Here is a 17,214-nt window from a genome sequence, read left to right as displayed (position 1 = left end):
CATCGCTCTCCTTAGGATTCACTTGGGTGTTGTATATTCCATGGATTCAAGCAAAGGCATAATTGCATGTATCCACCATTACTGTATTCTATGGACTAGTTTCACTTCCATGCAATCGTACTCTGTCCAGTCTCCGCACTTCTCCTTCACTCTCGGTCCCTTGCAACCACTCAACTGTTGACTTGTGTATTCATATTTAAAGTGTGGACACATCTTGTTGTATATATTTCTTATGTACAAAATGCTGCTTTAAAGTATGTACACATTGTCTAATATCTAAATCTAGGTAATTGACATTCATTACCTCACATATATATTACTGTGGTGAGAACACTGCACATCCATGTTAATGGGATTTTTCAAAAATACGATCTGCTGTTAACTACAGTCATCATGTTATACAATAATCCTTGAACTTATTCCCCCATGTAACTGAAATGTTGTGTATTTTGACCAATGTCCTCTCAAATTCCCCACCCTCTGCCACCACAGCACCAAACAACCACCTTTCTTCTCTTTTATATCCATCAGACTACCTTTGTGACATTCTACATAGCATTGAGATTATGTGGTATTTGTGTTCCTACCTATGCCTGACTTATTTCACTTAGCATGATGTTCTCCAGGTGTACCCATGTGTCACAAATGACAACATTTCCTTCTTCTTTAAGGCTGTATAGTATTCCCTTGTGTGTATATGTCAGATTTTCCTCCTCCTGTTATCTGCTTTTGGACATTTAGGTGGATTCCCTATCTTAGGTCTTGTAAGTAGTGCTGCAATCAATGTGGGAGTGCAGATATCTCTTCAATAGACCGATTTCATTTCCTTTTGATATAGACCTCCCAGTGTGGGCTTGCTGGATCATATGGTAGCTGTATTTGTTTAGTTTGTGGAGGAAGGTCCATACTGTTTTCTATAATGGCTGCCCTAATTTACATTGTGAGGAAGAATGCAAGGGCTCCCTTTCCTCCACATCCTCATCGACAAGTTTTGTCCTTTGATGTTTTGATCATTGCCATTCTAATGAACATAAGATGTTATCTTCCTTCAGTTTTTATTTGCATTTCTCTGGAGATTAGTGATGTTGAGTATATATATATACTAGTAACAGCAGGTATATATGGATATATACCTGGTGGCCACTTTCATGGCTTCTCTTCAGAAATGTCTATTATTTAGTTCCTTTGCCCAGTTTTTAAATCGTATTGTTTCTTGGTTTTGAGTCCTTGGAGTTCCTAGTATATTTTGGACAGTAGATAGTTAATTCCTTATTGAATGTAGGGTTTGCAAATATTTTCTCTCTTTATGATTCTGTGTCTTTATGGTGTTGATTGTTTTGTCGGCTCTGCAGATTTTTTGTTTTTTCATTTGGATGCAATTCATTTGTGTGTTTTCCCTCTTGCTGTCTCTGCTTTTGGGACATATTCCAAAAATCATTGCGTTAACCATTGTCAATGAGGACATCCCCTGTTTTCTTCTAATAGGTTATACATTTGTTACCGTTTATCTTATATTCAGGGTATTGGATCAATTACATGTCAGTATAATTACAAATAATGTTCAATTACACAAAATATTTAATGGTCAAATCCTACACTGAGAGGGAATTTTATTTCTAATTTTTGTGTTCTTATAGAATAATTTGGAAAATCAAGCAACAATTGAATATTATCTAGTATGGTAATGTATTGTCATCATATGTATTTCTGTTTTAGAGAAGCACAAAACAGAAATAAACATGTTATTTCAGCCATAAACCTAGTTTACACTGGGGCCATTCCTTGGAGGTGAAGGTGTGGAAAGGAGTGCCCAGATGAGACGGGGTATCTGGGGTCTGTGCTTCTCTTAGTTTTCCATGCGGCTCCCAGAGTGTGTTACCATTCTGACATCATCAAACATCACTCCCCGACATGAAACAGTCTAGGTAGGAAAGTGAAAAGAGTCATTTTAGAGAAGAATACTTTTTTAATTACATTTTTATTTTTACAAGCTGGGAAAGAGGTGCTTGATTCCCCAGGAAAAGTTATGGAAAAGTACTAAATGTTTCCAAGGGCAGCTACTCCAGCACTCTTAGAAAGCCCAGCACCTTCAGGATAGAGTATTGTAAGGGAAGACATTGTTGTGTCTCCTTAAAATCACATATGAGCAAAAATCCTGTTATATCCACTTAAGGATTCGGTATGAAACCACCATAGTCTCTTAAAAGGGTTTCTTTCTTCTCTCTGAAGACAGCTCCCCATCCAAAGGATGCTCAAGGCCCATGTACCTTTGTTCTTCCAGCAAGGAAGCCCTAGAACAATGCCTGCTCATACATGGACCTCAGAGACCCAAACATGATGATAATGATTGTTATTTTCTTGAGCCAGGGTCTCACTCTGTCAGCCAGGTAGGAGGGCATTGGTTCCATCTTGGCTCACTATAATCTCCACTTCTGGAGCTCAAGAGATCCTCCTACCTCAGCCTCTGGAGTAGCTGAAACAGCAGGCACCAACCATCACATTTACCTTTTTTTTTTTTTTTTTTTTTTTTCCATTTTAATTGTGGAGGGGAAGTTTTGTCATGTTGCCCAGGCTGGTCTGGAACTCCTGAGTTCAAGTGATCCACCAACCCCGGTCTCCCAAAATGCTCTCTGATCATGGAAATAAGCCATTGTACCCCATCTGAGATACAAATATGATTGGATGACATTATTAATCAGGCTGCTGCCTTCATCTGGGTGAGACTAATGTAAGATGTAAGAAAGATGTTAAGTCATGGATAAGTCCAGGATGGGCTGAGATACTGAAGCTCCAGCCTACAGAGGGCTCTGTCATAGAAAGACTGGAACCAGTACTTTTTCCTCTAAGATCAGGCCTTTCTTTCTATACTGGGGCCCAGAGGAAGATGACTTTGTTTTGTAGTAGGTGTTTGAGAAATCGTCACTTGTCTATCCCCTGAGAAAGGTCTCCCTCCAATGCTTGGGCTGCAGTGGGGCATGTCTCCTCACATCTCAAACACAAGCAGGGCCTCTCCTACCACTTCCCTAACCAAGACCTGTATCATTCCATCCATGGCTAGGGCTATGACCACGTTGTAGGATGCTGAGCTTCTGGGGATGGACTGCATCGGACTTCTAACAGGTGCCTCTCTCCCTTTCCCACCCACAAACAGACCCACACTGGTTCTTGCCTCCCATAATGTGAAATGACTTGTGTAAAGAGACTCTATTCACATTTTAGAAAGTAGGGTGTAATGTATGTTCATAGCAAACAAACACACAGGAATAGCTCAGGAGACAGGGAACATTGAGAACACGGAGCTGCATATAGGAAAAGACAAAGTGTGGATTGCATCTGCTGTTTGATCAAATGCAAAAGACGTTATCTATTTGCCACCAATAAGAAATTTATTTGGTTTTCAATAATACTAATGAGCAAATGTTTTCACAATTGTTCTTGATTTGAACTGTTGAAAGGCGTTCAGTGAGAAATTCCCAGTTGACATGAATGTATTAGACCCTCAATGTAGATGGAAAGTTTACAAACAAAAGAAAACAGAAACACTCATACCCTTTATATCTGCCTGTGTTGTTACTCCTAATCATGTGCAGGGCTACTTTTGGACCCCATGAGGGACATAAAACCAAAAATGAAGAGAACTGCTAATATCAGAACTATGATTAACACAGAGACGTTGAAAAACACAACCAAATGGAAACGAAGCCGTCTCGAGTGCAGCGTTTCCCAGGAGCGTGGGCTCCCCAGCACCCTCTCTGCAGAGGTGGCAGGCCAGCTGCATGTCTCTGGGCATAATTGTGACACACCTGGCATGGATAACACATAGGTTGATGTCTTTAAAGAGGGGGACCAGGTAGGCCTCGCTGTTTCCCTGAAATCACCAGTGGCCGCGCATTGGAAGCGCAGGTCTGGGTTGATGGCCTGGGCAATCTCGTGCTCCAGGTGCTGGAAGGTCAGCTTGTGCAGAAGCAGCTGCATGGACTTCTGGTACCTCCTGGTTTTGTGCAGCGCCAGGGTGCCAAGCCTGTGGCGGTGAGCCTTCTTGATCCCTTGTGCAGCCAGGACCCTCTTGCTGGCGGCTTTGGTGGCCAGGGGCTTCCTGGGGGCCCGCCAGGCGGTGGCTTTGTGGTCAGTCTCCTTAATGCGAGCCATGGTGTAGGGCTGTGGCCTCTCCCTTGTCACTGGGCTGGACCTGGTGAACTGGAAGCAGTGCTGGTACCAGACAGCAATGGTGGTGAGGCTGTGGGCAGGATTCAGAGAGTCTGTGTGTTGGGATCTATGCAGAAGATGCTCCCATACACTTAGCCCCTTCCAACCCAGCCCCATACTTACCAGCTCACTGATCAGTGGGTCTGAGGTCCCTGTATTCAGTCCCCTTGAGTAGCCTTGGGATTCCTAGGTCTACACACAGCAGTGGGGAATCTTTCTCCCAGGCAGTCTTGCTCTAGCTGGAGATCTCTGTGATCTCAGCCAAATTCAATCATTTATAGGAGGCTTGGATGATTGGATTAGACCCACCCAGCTACTTTTCACAGCGTTCTGTACTTCAGCAGATGCTTAACTTAATCAGGGCTGTGAAAGCCCATTAAGTCCCTACATTCTTCCTCACCCAAGAGAGGTACAGACCTCTGGATTGTGCATTTTGGGAGGGATGGTAAATGAGGTCTGTCACTTAATGTTCTGGGTGCCGAATGGATTCTGAAAGTTTACATTTTATTTACATCAAGGAAATAGTTACTTAAAGTTGCATGTTAGGCCAGGCGTGGTGGCTCACGCCTGCAATCCTAGCACTTTGGGAGGCCGAGGTGGATGGATCATGAGGTCAACAGATTGAGACCATCCTGGCTTAACTCATTGAAACCCCGTCTCTACTAAAAATACAAAAATTGACCAGGTGTGGTGGCATGCACCTGTAATCACAGCTACTCGGAGATTGAGGCAGGAGAATTGCTTGAACCTGGGGGGTGGAAGTTGCAGTGAGCCCAGATCACGCCACTGCACTCCAGCCTGGGTGACAAAGTGAGACTCCATCTCAAAAGAAAAACAAAAACAAGTTGCATGTTAGACAGCTTACATGTCTGTGGAAAAACACCAAGGCTTGAGATCATGAGGTCTTCATCAGATCCCATGAGGATGAAGTGAACTGTGAAGGGGAATATGGAAACCTGAAATGGCCACTCCTCTATGAGGGATTCTCCTGGGGCATTTTTCTCTTCAAAGGTGATGCTCCTGCAAATCTGCTGGTAGCCTCCTGGGGAAGGCAAAGCTGTTGTGAGAAAACAGTGACATGTGACTGTCACTGATGCCCCCTTTGGCTTCTTTCCCACTTTGAATGTGGATTTGATGCCTGAACAGAGCTATCCTGTTGTTGCCCAGGATAAAAACACCATGAGGTCCTGAGAAGTCAGCCCCGACCTCTCTGAATTGCTGAACCGAGGTCACAGCTTAGCTAAGTAAATATTGAAAACATTTCATTATTTGAATAGCTTTAGCAGTACCAAATTGTTTTGGGCACCAGAGATGAATTGTACGGTGGTGAAGTCTATTTCAATTTACTCTTCATGAACTTTTGTGATACCTGTAATATAAATTATTGTTCATTTCAATGCAGATTTCATGCACAGAATGATAAATTTCATGATATCAATATTACAAAATACATTCCTGTTAGCATTTTTTAAATTAGAGCTTAGTATTATTATTTTCGAGTTGTGGAGTTTTTTTAAAAAAATTATGTTTCATTAGCTTGTAAAAACCACTCATAAGTGGTTTTTGTTCCATACATGAGTTGTATGGTGTTGAAGTCAAGAATTTTAGTGTGCTGATCATGTGACTACTACACCTACACTGCACCCAGTAGGCAGTTTTTCATCCCCCCGTCACCCTGCCACTTCTGAGTCTCTAATGTCTGTGTTACCACTCTGTATGCCTTTCCTACCGACAGCTTAGCTCCCACTTCTAAGTGAGAATGTGCACCATTTGGCTGTAGATTCCTGAATGACTCCACTGAGAATAATGGCCTGTAGTTTCATCCACGTTGCTGTAAAAGACATGATTTCATTGCTTATGGCTGAGTAGTAGTCCATGGCATATATGAACCCCATTTAACTTTACTCACTCATCAGCTGATGGGCACTCAGGTTTATTTTATATCTTTGCAATCGTGAATTGTGGTAGGGTAAACATATGTGTGCAGGTCTGTTAAGTGGTGTGAGTTCTTTTTCTTTTGTGTGTCTACCCACTATTTGGATTATTGGATCAAATGGGGGATGTACTTTGAGATATCTTCATGCTGTTTCCCACAGAGATTACATTCATTTGCATTGTGACAGCAGTGCCTAAGCATTCCCTCTCACCACATCCACCCCAAGATCTATCGTTTTTGACTATTGAATAAGGGTCATTCTGGTGGGGTAAAGTGATACCGCACTGTGGTTTTACTTTGCATTTCTCTGATGATTAGTGATGCGGGGTATCTTTTCCTCTGTTTTTTTTTTTTTTTTTTTTTGGGAATTGTTGTATCTTCTTCTGAGAAATTTCTATGCACATCACTTGCCCACTTTATAGTGGGATTATATTTGTTTTTTCTTGTTTATTTGTTAGAACTGCTTGTAGATTCTGGATCTGTTAGTCCTTTGTCAGATGCATAGTTTGCAGATGGTTTGTCCCATGCCATAGGTGGTTTGTTTACTAAGGATTATTTCTTTTGTTGTCCAAAAGCATTTTCTACTCAATAAGAAATTTGATGATAATAAAATGAAAAACTCATGCTATCTGAATATGTAAGGCACTGTCAATTATGTATCCACATTCAGTATTTGTGTAATAATTAAAGCAGTAACACTACAAGGAACCGTCCTGGAACTATACTGGATAGACTTAGAGCCTCTAACACATTGCTTGGTTTTCTGACAGACAAAAACCATTAAGAAATTCCCAGCCTGGCTAATGTAAACAAAAATTCAGAGGAATACTTGAAAATATCAGATTTTTAAATTTCTAGAGTGGAAGAATTCAACTTCACAAATACAGCATTTCCTGCAGGATACATAGCATGTACAAAAGTGTTCAATAAATATTTGTTGAAAAATAGTTTTTTGAGTCTGTTGTCTACAAAGGGGATGTCAGAGATCAAGAAAACAGCCATGTAATTAGTATGTTTCTTATTTTTAAGTTAACAATTAGAGCCACATAATGGTTTTGGGGTGTAACAGTTTTAAGACTTTCCTCTGCCAGCACCTTTATGGGTGCATCCGGAAAGGCTTGCTTGTTATGGATGCCTTTGTATACATTCTGCAAAATAATAATGGTGGTTCTGACATAATTTTAAAAAATTTTAATTGGGCATAGACAGAAATGGAAGAAATGCTGAAGAAAATTAAAAGAGCTTTCAGAGCAAGAATTATAGTAATGGGATAAAGAATGATAATTATTTTCATGGGTAAAACTTTAAATGCTTTTATCCTTTTAAAAGCAATTCAAATATGTTCCTAACATTGATGCTTAGAAAGCAGCTAAGTGTGTTGTAGGGTACAAAGTGTCTGTAAATTTTCTCTGGAGCATTATAAAATGTGACCTGGATCTGGCCCATATGTTTCTGTGGAAGTCTATCTAATGCAATCAGAAGAGAGTGGATGGCTGAAGTTACTATCATCTGTGAGGTTTATGTTTTCAAAGAGTTAATCTAGGAGCCTCTTCTTATTTTTTTCCACTTGCATCTTATCAGTAAGAGCTTTTTTTCAAAAAAAAAAAATGAGATACGTTCTTGCTCTATCACCTAGGCTGGAGTGCAGTAGCAAGATCTCTGCTCACTGCAACCTATGCCTCCTGGGCTCAAGGGATCCTCCCACCTCGGCCTCCCAAGAAGCTTTCAGCACTGGCATGCACACCGTGCCTGGCTAATTTATGTGTATTTTACAGAGGACAGTTTCGGCTCTGCTGTCCAGGCTGATCTTGAACTCCTGGGCTCAAGAGATCTGCCTGCCTCAACTTCCCAAAGTGCTAGGATTACAGGCATGAGCCACCACGCCCGGCCAGTAAAACATTTTTGAATAGCCCAACATATATATCTTGTTATTTATAAGCTTTATTTATGGGCTATAGTCATTTTCTATATAAATATTAGTTAATTTAATTCTTTTTCCTTAGATAAAAATAAACATAAATCAACATTAAATTTTGTTCTTTATGCCTCGATTATCTTGCATATTTTGGGGGACATATGGCCTTCTTCTTCTCTCTTCATTTAAGAAGTCATTAATTTAGACCTCTCTAGAGCGTTTATCTCTCTAGATAAAAACCCACTAGAGTTTAAGAGAAAAATGAGGAGTATATAAAGCTTAGATAAATTCAGTGTAGTTTTAGAGTACAGTTAGAGATAACTGTATATGGTAATTAATTTTTATGAGAAGTTTATGTATCTGTGTTTGTTTCATTTCAGGGGTTAATTTTTTAGATTTGGATGGTTCTCCCTCTTTGAGATGCCATTTGTTTCTGCTTATAACCTACCAATCATGCCTTCAGTACTAGTAAATATTGGAAAGGAAAGGCCTTGTGTGACTTACAAATGTTCCGATGTAAATATGTTTTCCTGGTAAAGAGGGGTTTCACCATGTCATCCAGGCTGGTCTCAAACTCCTGACCTCAGGAGACCCACCCCCCTCAGCCTCCCAAAGTGCTGAGATTACAGGCGTGAGCCACCGTGCCCAGCCAGTAATTTCTTATCTTTTACCAAAAATTTTTGAATTAAAAAAAGCTCTTTAAAAGTCACATATTTGACTGTCTGCTTTATCTTCTGAAGTACTTTTTATGCCATTTCTCAACATAATTTTCCCTAAATGTGATTTATATCTTTGTGCATGATACAATTTTATGTCACTTTGGTTCTTCTCTGTGACCTATGTATACATACACATATAATATATAAATGGAAGTCTGGGTGCAGTGGCTCATGCCTATAACCCCTTCCCTTTGGGAAGCCAAGGTGGGGCAGATCACCTGAAGTCAGCAGTTCAAGACCAGCCTGGCCAAAATGGTGAAACCTTATCTCTACTTTAAACAATACAAAAATTTGCCTGGCGTGGTGCCAAGTACATTTAGTCCCAGCTATTCTGGATGCTGAGGCAGGAGAATCCCTTGAGCCCAGGAGGTGGAGGCTGAAGTGAGCTGAGATCAGGCCACTGTAATCAAGCCTGGGGTACAGAGAGAGACTCAGTGTCAAAAATAAATAAATAAATAAAATAAATAAAATGGAAATAATATTTTCATATTTCCCTCACCCAGCCCACTTTATTTTCAGAGTATTTGATAAACCGCTTGTTTCCCTGTGAGTTAGAGATATTTTCTCTGACATTGAAGTTTCCTAATGTGCAACTTCATAACATGTCTCATTTTTACTGTAAATAGTTTCTTTATTGTTGTGAAATGTGAAGTTTGTGATTCTGTGAGGAAGACAGAATTCTGAAATGCCCCCTGAATTTCCCGCCCCTCAGAGACTCGCCCTGTGTCTGCCCCTCCCTTGAGTGTGGGCAGAACCATGAATTGATGAGCCCGCCCAAATCCCTGATTACAATAGGGATACCCTGAACCAATAGCTGCTAAGGGCTGGGTCTAATTCAATCATCTGAGCCCTTTATAAGGGAGGACTGAACCTCCCTGAGATTACATTCTCCTGTGGGAGATTGCCCAGCACTGGCTGTGCAGACCCAGGGAGCCTCACAACCCAGACCTGGGCAACACTTGTAGGAGCTGAGAGCATCCTCACAGCAGCAGGCAGAACAAACAAGTGGGCCTGGGGCTCACAACCCTAAGGCATTGAATTCTGCCACCAACTCAAATCAGATCGAAGCCAGAACCTTCTCAGGTGAAGGCAACGACCACACAGCCAGACCCATCCTGGAGGTCCCTCGTGTGACTCTGAGCAGGAGGCAGTCACTTGGCCTAGCAGAACTTCTGACCGGTGAGCTGGTGTTTGTTTTAAATATCTAAAATTGGTGAGAATTTATTCTGCATTGATCTAAAACTAATATACTCTCCATCCACAAGTTTCTTCACATTGTGGAAATGAGAACATTCAGTGTGTGTGTTTGTGTGTGGGAAGGGGAGGCAGGGAGCTGTGTCCAGTTATGGTTAAACTGGCTCAGCAGAAACACAGCAGCTAAACTCTTTGAAAGGTTCTCATTGCAGATCCATAATCAAACCACCCCAGCCAGAACTTCTGCCTGTACAGCTGCTGTCACGGAGCAGACTTGAATCTCACCCATGGAGACAGGCAGGCAAACAGGTGTGTCTGCTGAGATGCTCGCCATGCCCTGAGGTCTGAAGGGTAGCAGTAAGGATGGAATCCCTGAGGACCTAGATGGGAACTTGGAAGAACCCAGGGATCAGGAAGGTGAGCTCAGGAGTGAGGATGTCATGGACCTCACAGAAGGTGACAATGAGGCCTCAGCCTCAGCTCCTCCTGCGGCCAAAAGACGGAAAACACATACAAAAGGCAAGAAAGAGAGGAAGCCCACCGTGGATGCAGAGGAGGCTCAGAGGATGACAACCCTGCTTTCTGCCATTTCTGAGGAGCAGCTGTCCCGCTACAAAGTGTGTCGCCGGTCAGCTTTCCCAAAAGCACGCATTGCGGGTCTGATGCGGGCTATCACTGGCAGTTCGGTGTCTGAGAACGCGGCCATTGCCATGGCTGGAATAGCCAAGGTCTTTGTTGGAGAGGTCGTGGAAGAGGCCCTGGATTTGTGTGAGATGTGGGGAGAGACGCCCCCGCTGCAGCCCAAGCATTTAAGGGAGGCCGTTCGCAGGTTAAAGCCCAAGGGCCTCTTCCCCAACAGCAACTGCAAAAGAATCATGTTCTAGGCCCAAGGCCAGAGGGCAGGGTCTGCGTGTGCAGGAATAAGTACCGCGTTCATCTTCCAATGACAGGACTGTGTTTGCTGGAGCTTCTGCATCTCAGTCTACCCTGGATTTACCCACGATCTTAGTGTCTTAAAATGTGAAGCTGCCCTTACCTGGATGAAGACAGCAGATTGTATCATAGGAGCCTTGGCTAAATGTTTGGGCATTTTAATGGGATGTTGAGGCATTTTTCTATGTCTTTCTAGTTGGAAGAGTACAGGTGCCTGGGCCTAGAGCATCCTGTGGACAGGTAGCTGCATTCAGGGAGGGAAGCCCTTCCCAGGAGGTTTGTATAGTTTCATGCTGAAGCCTGGGTTTGCTGTGTCTTAGCTTATATGCTTATGTCTGGGTTTCAGTAATTGAAGCTTCCAGAAATCTTTCCCGATTGTTGTTGTTCTGTATATTTTCAATGCTCATATGTACTTTTGTGAGTCATCATGAAAAGGGTTAAACTGTTAAACTGTTTTCCAAACCCTGCAGAAATAAAAATAAAATCACAAAGCATTTTTTTCTCTACGTTGACTCTTCTATTCCTGCCTACTGTGCTTTATGTGAGCAAATGACCCCTTACTTTATCATAATGCAATATAGTATAGATGCATCATGTAAGACTAGAGAGAAACCAATTCCAAAACCACCTTTCCTCAAGCCACCTTTTGTAATGATCATATATGCAGTTTAAAAGGCACAGAGAGAGTCTATTCATACTTCACATTTGCTACACATGGTGATATTACCAGTGCTTCCAGATACACTGAAATTTAGTTCCAAACATTGCTTTAGAGTATTCTTGATTTTATTCATTCTACCGATGATCCACTCAGAAAATGAAACCTTAGTACAGAGACATCGGAGAAGTTATTAACATATCGTATCAAGTAGGTTCATCACGAGTTACAAAGTTATTCCATACTCTACTTATACATAGTCTGCTTTACCTTTATGATGGAAAAGAGTAATTTTTCATTATAGAATAAAGACCTGGAATCATGGAATCACTGTGGACCTTCCCAGCACAGCTCACCAATATCCACGGTGCTATTTCAGTCTGTTTACCTTTGCCATGTGCCCCCTGAATCACAGAGTATAAGCAAAACTATCTAAAAGACCCCATAGTTCAGCTCTAGTATTGAATGGAGAATAACATGTGCTCTTTCTTCCTGAAGCCAAATATACCCCCCAAAAATATAGTTGTATTTCCTCATACACTCAGCTTTTGCTCTTAAAATAGGACTTATTGTACATAGAATCTGTCTTTGGGTATTGCACAAATTTCTAAACTTTACCGAGTATGGGAAATTGTGTTTCACACCTCCATATTCTGACATTGTTTAGCTTTCCTTTTATTTTACCAACTTGTGTGTAAAGGCATCTAACAAGTTAGACCAGTGTGTCTTAGAGAGACACAAGCAGGGCACAGGTTTTTGGAAGAACTGATGGAGATGGGAGGGCTTTCTCAGGAATTAAAGTGCTTGAGCAACCAGAAGAGGTATAATCCAAGAGACTCATTATCTCCCAGTCTTTAGATTGCTCTCATCTCATTCCCTTCCCATGGCATTGAGGAGTCTTGGGAGCTGTGTTCTGGCATATGTGGCAGGCCTAGCAGTCTCTTAACACTAGAGTAAAGAAAACCTGGCCCAAGTAGCCTGAAGTGGGGATGAGCCACTGCAGGGAGCAGTGACAGTGGTGATTGGACACACAAGCTTAGAATGTTCTTCCGGCCCCCCATAGAACTCAATGCTTTGAGTGGGTCTGAGTAAAGCTGAACTGCTGAAGACAGAAACAAGTTCCCATCAAGATCTCAGAGGTCAGCTCAGGAGCAGGAACACAGCGCTGTTTCTCAAAGAGGAAAAATGGATTAGCTGGGAAGGCTCAGTGTCCCTATACATTCAAAATCTTCTCACTATGTAATATCATATAGCCACAGCTCTCGAGAAAGGAATCTGTAGAAAGTGGTATCTTTCCAGGAGAAATTTTTGATAGCTTTCATGGCTGGTTGTATTACATGTTAATGACAATAAAGTTTTTTCTGGAGCTTCATCGCTATTCTTAAAGTCTATCTGATAATGTGCCTTTGGAGACTGCCTAGAAAAATGTGGTGTCTGGTAAGGTGGTGATGAAATTTCTAACAAGTAAAGTGACTGTACTTGACTATTTTCAAAAATTCACTATTTTGGGATAAGCTTAACATCCTCACTGCCTGCCTTTGCCCCCACAAAAGTACTTAGCATATGCCCAAATAAAGTTTAAGCGATCTATCTCCACTATTCTCAAGCACATAATATCTAGGGTTTAGTCTTTAAAAGTACAAAGCAAAAAGTTTAAAAGTATAACTCACAAAAAGTTTAAAAGTATAACTCACAAAAAGTTGTACCCAGACTAAAAAAGCTGAAATGATAAATTGATGGGTTTGTGTTTTCTACGGAAGAGAGTACAACACAGAGTGCTAACATACATATATAGGGGAGAAGAGGGCAGGGCTCTTATAAAAGGAATGCAGTCAAATCTTTTCTAATAGTTTCTGAAGTAACATGCATATTAGAGAGACAATTCATGAGATTTTAAAGTGCCTTGTCTAGGAATATCAAGACATAGCTAGCATTTTGTAAAAAATATTTTTTTTAAATGAATGTATTAATGAGATAGACAAGGTGTTTCTTTTTTTCTAATTACTTAGATTTCCTTCATCACACATTCAAGGGAACATACTAATGTTGGGTAAAATGGTGTTTGTCAAATTCTACTTCTCACTTTCACCTACCATGCCATGTTCAACTATTGTACTTGTAAGTATTGAAAATTCAAGTATTGTTCATTTTAACATACTTTCACCAAAGTAGTATTTTTTATGAGAATGCCATAATCTCATCAGTAAGCCCTTTTTAAAAATCCAACAGAAAATATAAACTAGTAGCTGATTATGATGTGAAAAGAAACCCAGAAATAATCCTAAGGCAGAGCAACTTCAGGCTTCAGTGTGAAACCATCACAGTCTCTTGGGAGGTGTTTCTCTCTCAAAGCAGCTGTGTGATCGAAAGGTGCTCAGGGACCGTGCACTTTTCTTTTTCCAACTAGGAAGATGTAGAAAAATGACTCAATTCGCCCAAGGAGAGACAAATATTTAGTCAAAGTGATTATGAGAAAGGCTGCCTCCATGATCTAGGTGAGACCATGTCAGAGTTTGAGAAAGATGTTAAAATCGAGGATGAGTCCAGGGTAGACTGAGATACCGAAGCTCTAGCACACAGAGTCTTCTGTCATGAGAAAATGGAGCCAGTACTTCTTCCCTCAGGAACAGGATTTCTTTTCTAGTCTGGGGCTGGAAATCACATAATGTACTTGATAAAAAATGTGGCTCTTAAACTTGCATGTGCAGGCAGGCTTTCTCAGGGGCATCTCTTTTTCAAACCTCACACATGTCCAGGGCCTGTTCTACAACCTGCCTGACCAAGGCCTTGACCATTCCAGCCGTGACAATGATCACACTCCGGGATATAGACCACCAGGGATGGACTGCATCAGACTCCCAATGCGTGCCTCTCACTCCCTTCAACACACAGATATACCGCATTGGATTTTACCCACACAGCTTCCACAATGTGCAGTAACTTGTAAATAGAAAAGTCTATTCACATTTTAGAAAATAAAGTTTAATGTATTTTCATAGCTAACTCGGAGAAAGAGCACAGGAGAAAGGAAACACTGAAAACATCTAGTCGGATACATAAAACCTCCAAGTATACCTGGGATCTATTGTTTCAAAAAATGCAATAAACACCGTTTCGCTCTCATTGATAAGAAATTTATTTTGTTTACAGAACATGTATGCAGACATAGTAAAGAAAACAGAAAACGATTTCTTTATAATTTTACAGAGTTGAACTGAAACTCGCTCATAGAGACATTTCCACTTGACACTGGTGCCTCGGGAGCCTCATAGCAGATGAGACGTTTACTAACAAGCACACACAAACACAACCGCCACCTGATTTCTGCCTGCCTTTCCACTGGCAGTCCTATGCTTAGCTACCTTTGGACCCCCGGAGGGAAAAGAAACCAAAACAGAAGAAAATTTCTCACATCAGGACTACCAGTTACAGGGCGAAGAGAAAAAAGAAAACACAAGCAAACAGAAAAGAAGTCCTCTAGAGTGCAAGGTTTCCCAGGAGCGTGGGCTCTCCGGCACCCTCTCCACGGAGGCGGCGGGCCAGCTGCATGTCTCGGGGCATAATTGTGACGCGCCTGGCGTGGATGGCACACAGGTTGGTGTCTTCGAAGAGTTGCACCAGGTAGGCCTCGCTGGCCTCCTGCAGGGCGCCAATGGCCGCGCTCTGGAAGCGCAGGTCCGGCCTGATGGCCTGGGCGATCTCGCGCACCAGGCGCTGGAAGGGCAGCTTGCGCAGGAGCAGCTGCGTGGACTTCTGGTACTTTCTGATTTCCCGCAGCGCCAGGGTGCCAGGCTTGTAGCGGTGAGGCTTCTTGATCCCTCCTGTAGGCGGCGCCCTTTTTCTGGCGGCTTTGGTGGCCAGGGGCTTCCTGGGGGCCTGCCAGGCGGTGGCTTTGCGGGCGGTCTGCTTGGTGCGTGCCATGTTGTGGGGCCTTGTGCTCTCTCCTCTCTGAGGCTGAGCCTGGCCTGCTGCAGGCAGTACTGGCGTCAGAAAACAAGGGCAGTGGTGCTGTGGACAGGATTCAGAGAGCCTGTGAGTTGAGATCCATGCGCATGACTCTCCCACACACGTAATCCCTGCCAACCCAGCCCCACACTTACTAGCTCTCAGGTCTATGGGTCGGAGGCCGCGCTGCTTAGTCTTCCCGGAGGGTCCTGGGTTTCCTTGGTCTACCCAGCAGCAGCCAGGAATCTCCCTCGCAGGCAGTCTCTTTCTGACTGGAGATCTCTGTGGTCTCAGTAAAGCCCTGCCTCTTATAAGGAGCTCAGATGATTGCATTAGACCCACCCAGCTCCCTTCCATTGTACTCACTGCTTCACTAGACTCTCAACCTCGTCAGCGCTGTGAAAACCCAATCGAGTCCCCGGGTTCTGCACACACCCCAGAGAGGGAGGAACCTCTGCCGTGTGCATCATGGGAGGGATGGTAGGTGCGAGTTAGATAAAATTCTGGGTGCCAAGGAGATTCTGAAAGTTTACACATCATGACCATCATGGAAGTCATTACAATGAAAAAGACATTTGAATAAAATTGCATGTTACACGACATCGGTGACTGCTGCAAAACACCAAGGGTGTGATCGTGACGTGTCTCTCAGGTTCCCTGAGGATGAGGTGAAACGGGGAGGGAAAGATGGAACACCTAAATGGTCACTCCTCTAACAGAGATGCCCCTGGGGGCATTTTTCTCCCCCAAAGTGACATTCATGGGAATCTGCGGGTAGCCTTCAGGCAAAGCTGTGGCTTTTTGATCAAATGGTCCTATGTGCCTGTCACTGAGGCTCTCTGGCTCTTTTTTTTTTTTTTTTTTTTTAACCTTGGTACCAGTAACAGTATATTGTTAACTATAGTCACCACGTTGTACAATAATTCTTGAGCTTGTTCCCCCATGTAACTGACGTGTTGTGTGTTTTGACCAACATCTCCTCAAATTCCCCATCCCCAGCCACCACAGCCCCAGACAACCATCTTTCTTATTTTTTTGCATCTATCAGATTAACTCTGTGAGATTCCAGGTATCATGGAGACCATGTAGTGTTTGTATTCTTATGCCTGGCTTATTTCACTTAGCATGATGTTCTCCAAGTGCACCCATGTGTACACAAAGGACAAGATTTCCTTCTTTAAGGCTGCATAGTATTCCCTTGTGTATGTATATCGGATTTTCCTCATCCTGTTATCTGTTTTTGGACATTTAGGTGGATTCTCTATCTTCGGTCTTGTAAATAGCGCTGCAATGAACATGGGAGTATAGATATCTCTTCAATAGACTGATTTCATTTCCTTTTCATATACACTTCCCAGTGTGGGATTGCTGGATCATATGGTAGCTGTATTTATGTAGTTTTTGGAGGAAGTTCCATACTGTTTTCTAGAATGGCTCCCTAGTTTACACATTCCCAGGAATAATGCAAGGGTTCCCTTTCCTCCACATCCTCATCAGCAAGTGTTGTCCTTTAATGTTTTGATCGCAGCCATTCTAAAGAGTGTGAGGTGATGTCTTCTTTTAGTTTTTATATGCATTTCTTTGAAGATTGGTGACGTCGAGTATATATATATGCCTGCTGGTCACTTGTATATCTTCTCTCCCGAGATGTCTATTATTTAGGTCCTTTGCCCAGTTTTAAAACTGTGTTGTTTCTTGCTGTTGAGTC

At 42.4% G+C, this 17,214-nt stretch overlaps 2 protein-coding genes across 2 annotated transcripts; both read right to left on the bottom strand.

Moving 5' to 3' along the window:
- Positions 1-3,576: 3,576 nt before the first annotated feature.
- On the bottom strand, positions 3,577-4,149 carry LOC134757615 (histone H3.Y-like). The gene has a single exon (XM_063700833.1). The coding sequence runs from the start codon at positions 4,147-4,149 to the stop codon at positions 3,577-3,579; it is 573 nt and encodes a 190-aa protein (XP_063556903.1).
- Positions 4,150-14,679: 10,530 nt separating this feature from the next.
- Positions 14,680-15,895, bottom strand: LOC134757616 (histone H3.X). The gene is made up of 2 exons (XM_063700834.1): positions 15,662-15,895; positions 14,680-15,569 (listed from the first exon to the last, which is right to left on the bottom strand). The coding sequence occupies exon 2, from the start codon at positions 15,480-15,482 to the stop codon at positions 15,039-15,041; it is 444 nt and encodes a 147-aa protein (XP_063556904.1). The 5' UTR covers positions 15,483-15,569; positions 15,662-15,895; the 3' UTR covers positions 14,680-15,038.
- Positions 15,896-17,214: the final 1,319 nt, after the last annotated feature.

Source organism: Gorilla gorilla, chromosome 19 (genome assembly GCF_029281585.2).
Source record: "Gorilla gorilla gorilla isolate KB3781 chromosome 19, NHGRI_mGorGor1-v2.1_pri, whole genome shotgun sequence".
Classification (NCBI taxonomy): Eukaryota; Metazoa; Chordata; class Mammalia; order Primates; family Hominidae; genus Gorilla; species Gorilla gorilla.
Note: the sequence above shows the minus strand (reverse complement) of the source record. Positions and strands in the feature narration are given on the sequence as shown.